Source organism: Antrostomus carolinensis, unplaced genomic scaffold, assembly GCF_000700745.2.
Source record: "Antrostomus carolinensis isolate BGI_N321 unplaced genomic scaffold, ASM70074v2 scaffold9059, whole genome shotgun sequence".
Lineage (NCBI taxonomy): Eukaryota > Metazoa > Chordata > Aves > Caprimulgiformes > Caprimulgidae > Antrostomus > Antrostomus carolinensis.
Window position 1 is genome coordinate 31,460 of NW_010336382.1, and position 5,212 is coordinate 36,671.

General features: G+C 34.1%; 1 protein-coding gene across 1 annotated transcript; it reads right to left on the reverse strand.

Moving 5' to 3' along the window:
• Positions 1–2,744: 2,744 nt before the first annotated feature.
• On the reverse strand, positions 2,745–4,128 carry LOC104530288 (15-hydroxyprostaglandin dehydrogenase [NAD(+)]-like; the record flags this gene model as incomplete). The annotated part of the gene is made up of 2 exons (XM_010174830.1): positions 2,745–2,883; positions 3,965–4,128. Coding segments are annotated over 2 exons (303 nt in total), but the record flags the coding sequence as incomplete, so codon positions are not given.
• Positions 4,129–5,212: the final 1,084 nt, after the last annotated feature.

Consider the following 5,212-nt stretch of genomic DNA (forward strand, 5'->3'; position numbering starts at 1 on the left):
ATCTCCCAGGCAAAATAAATTAAGTCTTGGAATAATGTCAAGACTTTTAACTGAATACAAAGTTTCAAAACAATCTTTCTGCAGGAATGAAACTTATTTTCTCCCTTTAACTCATCTTTCTACCTACTGCTTCTCTGGGTGTCTCTGTCTGTAAATCAAACATATGCTCTTTTTCTTGCTTTCTGGAAGACTTCCAAAGGTTGATGGAAGTTTTACAGAAAACCTTTCCAAAACATATTTAGGACTTGTTCTTCCTGTGCAGATAAAACACTCAGATGTGTTTTAGTACAGACTAACTGAAGCTGGAAAACTGTAATATTTGGTTTGGGGCATTTTTATTTTTTTTTAATTAAAAGGTAGAAGTTTGATGACTATTTTTCCTATTAGTTTTTCCTATTAGAATTTGCATCAAGAGTTTTACTTCATTGTTATTTCCTTGTTTCTTTCAGTGAGTTCCAGATGTGCTAATAATTTGAGATTTATCTTAGTATAAATGTTTATTTGATCAAATGAGCATGTACTGCATTCTGAGACTTCCTTTTTTGATTATCAGGTGGAAGTGAATGCAGTTTCTGCCTTTCATGAAGTTTTCTGTATGGCTTTGATTTGAAAACTTCTGTCTTTGAGTTACAAAAATAATCCAGAAGACCAGACCTCTACATATAAGAAAGATATGGCTTTAATTCTTTCCCAGATATAGGGTCAGATTTTCCAGTTGTCGTGGAGTCTAATTACATATTTTATTAATCTAATTTTGTCTTGGGTAACTATTGATATACCACATAAATGGAATCCATTATTAAAATACTGCCAGTTCCCTGAATTAGAATTTTGTACCAGTGCAATACCACAAGTTAATTGTGCAATGTCTAAAGTGATTGGCTCTAATTAACTTTCAATTTTCTGCTTTTCTTCCTCCAGGGAGCGTACATCAGAATCCCGGCCTTTTATTACTAACATTCTTTAATTATATATTCTTTAATTGATCCCCTGGAAAACTCAATGCTCCCTGTTTAACAGGTATTTCTTTTTTGGCAGCAAGGAGTAGAAATGAACAAAAGCAGTTAAAACAACAATATGTCATCAATGTGCATAGTGACATTTACAATATTCACATCATTATTTGAAGTATGTTATTAAAAGAAGCTGCTGAGTTACTATTTAACTTAGTGTGGTGTTTGCTAGTTACATGATTTGCATATACTGTCATTATAGTTAAACCTTCCCTTGTTTATAAACTACATTGAAATACTGCCTAACCAGGACAGAAGCAGAGGTAGATGATTATCAGTGTTAGGCCCTAAGTCCTTTTGCACTACACTTTCACTTATTAGGAAATGCTCTGATTTTAATAAGACAAAAGTAGAAATTATTACAATCAAATCAGATAGTAGTTGTTAGTCCAAAGGGATATACAGATGATTTCAGGGAGGCTGATGGTGTCGCTAGCATCATGTGTGCATTCAAAGTAGGCTTTAAAAATAATCTTAACATAGCCAAAAATGGAGGTGGGGGGAGAACGATGAGTAATTCAAGGTATGTGTGTCTGCTTCTTTTCTTCTTCCCACAGTCTTATTACTCCCTGACTTCCACAGAAGGTAAATATTAGTCTTTCGACTCTTTAAGTTACAATGCTGAAAAAATACAATGCTTACATCAGTGAAATTAAAGTCAGTACTCCTAAGGATGGTAAATATTAACTTTCCCAGGAGTTATTGAATCTTCTTATGATATGAGCCTAAATAAGTTACCATGTAAAAAATTTATTTTTGTCAGGCATGCAACCAATGGATTACCAAGGTTTGTTTCATAAATGTAGCTGGGGATTGACCTGGATTCAGAAGATCCAGTGGCACTCAGGAGGTAGGAAGCTCATTTTTTATTTTCATTGCCACTATATGACATGCTCCATCCAAGAATATGTATCAAGATTCCAAAATGGACATATAAAAAATACAAAAAACCCAGATTATTCAAGATTTAATTGAGTTTTTAATCAATCAGGGCAAGTAATTAGATTTAAAGGTTTAGAAAATGAGATTTAATTAGTAAGTAGGCATTTCAATCAATGCCAAAGTATTCATCCTTGTATATACAGAGAGAGAAAAATTCACATATATATCTATAAAAGAAAGCAAAAATATTTCTGATCTATTTTATAAATAGCTAAAATCTAAGAAGATAAAAAAATCTATACTTTCTTATGTGATATGCAACGTATTCAGTTGCATATATAAATGAAGAAAGAGAATTTTTCCTCTTGTTCTATTTTACATTTCCTAAGAAAAAATAAATTCTTTACTCCTTATAGGTGTATTTGTGTTCTAGATTCCTGAACTGAATTCCTGGTCTGAAGAATTCAAGATGTAAATACGTAGACACTTACAACAGTGAAAGGAATTATACAAACTAAGTCAGGTCCACCAGAATGCAATTGGAGCATGTAGCTGAGAACTACCAGAAGGAAAAAAACTGGTCCCTATTACTACATAATCAAAGATTTTCAGGGCAAAGTATTTATTCTACTGAAGAAATACTATTATTAGTGTTTATAGAATCAAAATAAGATGGTAACATCTTCCAACACCAGATTTCCTTGTTCATCTCTCTGTTATTAGGATACAAATATTTCAACACTGTCACTGTTCTAGATTCTACACTAACTTTTTTTTTCCCCAAAAGTACTCTCTTTAAATTTTTTTATATTTAAGAATTGCCAAAAATAATTAGTATAAAACAATTATTTATCTCTTTGATGATGTAAAAGGTGTTTGGTTGTATTGTTGAAAATGAATCCCTTGGGATGCTGTAATCTTCATAACTTCTCCATTCAGAGTATCATCTTCAATTATTGTTATCAGTCCCTCAGCAATTATTGATGGGCTGAAAAAAAAAATTGATATTTCAGATCATGATGTAACAGAACATGTGAAAAGGACAAGTAAAGAAATTCAATGTAAATCTATATACCCTGAAAATTAAACAATCTGGTATTTGAGCAAATTTATTTTCAAGAAAAACAGAGGTGGTATGAGTGTTTCAGGAGAGAAATTCAGGCTCCTTGATCAGAACATACATTGTAAAGCAACAACTTCACAAATCATTTGTTTGCTTTAATTACTGATAAATCCCTGTGGACATCCAGCTGCCACTGGGCTTCCTATCAAAGTTTTCGCTGTCAGGGCAGAACTAATCCTTATACAATCCTCTGCAGATCTTTGCTGTTGATTTATCCTGTTTCTGTATCAGGAATGACATACAAATTAACATAAGGAGAATTTTGTCACATGCAATTTGCTCTGGTCAATAGGTGCAATATATTTTATATATGAAAAAGTGTGGGTGAAACAACAGTCATACAATTTCCTTTGTGCAGAAGTATGTGAGCAGCTAACTGTTAGAGACAGAAAATGTTAAAAAAGTATCACTTTATGCTTGTCTTGTTCTCACAATTTTTCCCATCTGTCTGCTTTTGGCCTTTGTTGGCAATACCATTATGGGCTAGGTAAATCTTTGATTTAATCCACCATTGTCACTACTGTGCTCTTATGAACTTAGTCCAGTTAGTTATTTATCTGACTTCTGTCTTGGTTCACTTGCAAATATTGGGGAAATGCGATACAAATTATATACCCTGTATCTCACAACAAGTTTAATTAAACAAATTTATGGAAGAACATCAAGGGATATTAAAAACCTAATACACCATCTTTAACTTGTGAATTTCATTTGCACTTTGCTGGGAAATAGGAAAGCATAAAGGGAAAATATCACTATGTAGGCGATACTCTTAAAATAGCCTTAGGTATCTGACATTTGTTCCTGGTATACAGGATAACCCATTTGATAGACTTTTATCTGAGGCAGCATTTCCTTTTTATTTTAATTTTACTGAAAGTGCTATTGTGTATGCTTGTTCTTCATTAACAAAGGGCAAAAAACCACTGTATCTGACTTGACTTACTCCATCACGCCGTAGAACTGCATCATATTTTTGATCTCATCCTTATATGAATAATATTGTCCCATATTCTCTTCTTTATCTATTGACTGAAGAATTGGTGTGTTGACAAATCCTGGACAAATTGTGTTGAGTCTCACACCATAGTTTTCCATATTAGCAGCTAACTAGAAAAGAGAAAAAGTTAAGCATTCATAATCAGCATTTTAGAATAGTATTATGTAAGTAATTTGTCAAAGAATAAGACTTATCACTAACTCCTTTTCTGCCTTGCCTAGTAAGTAAATTCTGTTACTACTGATTGTTTTGTTTCCACAACTAAGTTTGAAGCAGGTTTTCTTTGGTAATTGTACTGGATTACTAGAAAAAAACCTCTGTTTTGCTGGGAGAACAATTCTACAAGAAGTTAACACTCTTCTTTCCATGCAGCTGTTTTTTCTAGTCTTTTTGTTATTAGTGCTCATGGCATGGCATTACCAGTATTCTTGGATGATGATGTAACTCTCACAAACAAAACCAAGTAAAAAATATCTCCCAAATGTATGCTTCCAATCTTACAAGAACTTTCTTATTAAAAGAAAACTATCTGAAATCAAATCAAGATTTAGCTCTAATATTGTATTTACCTCTCTCACATCAACAGAAATAGGATTTAGTCTTTACCCCTAGAACTGTAGTGCTAAACCTTTCCAGCTGCTCTATTGTCCCTGCCAAGGGATGACTCTATCACTGAGCATCTCCTCAGGAAAGTCTCTGTGAACTCCAGGAAAGAGTCAGGAGTTTTTTCAGGAAGCAGTTCAGGAACATGATGAAAGCAAGCAGTACAGACTGTTCTGGGAATGGTAGGACCCTTCATTTGTGGTGCTACCAGTGACTGCGTGTAGCAAAGAAGTCAGATCAGCATCCACGCATGTGTTGAACGCTGGATGAACTTCCTTAGCAATGGTACAGAACTTAGGAGCTATACATGATATATCCAGGAATAATCATAATTGTTCAATACTGGGTTCTATTTGTTTTAACATTCAACAGGAATCCTTTCTGGTCTTATGTAAATCACATGTCATTTTCATGACATGGTGGCCTGCCCTTTTGGTCTGGAGAAGAAAAGCATCTGAAGTCCTAGACGTTTTGTATTGTACATGCCCAACATTAGGCTGTACTGTCTTTCCTGGTTGTGATCGTTAGCTGGCAGCCAAACAGGACACAGGCAGTCACAGTCTACCCCCACCCCACTCCCCCACCCCTTTC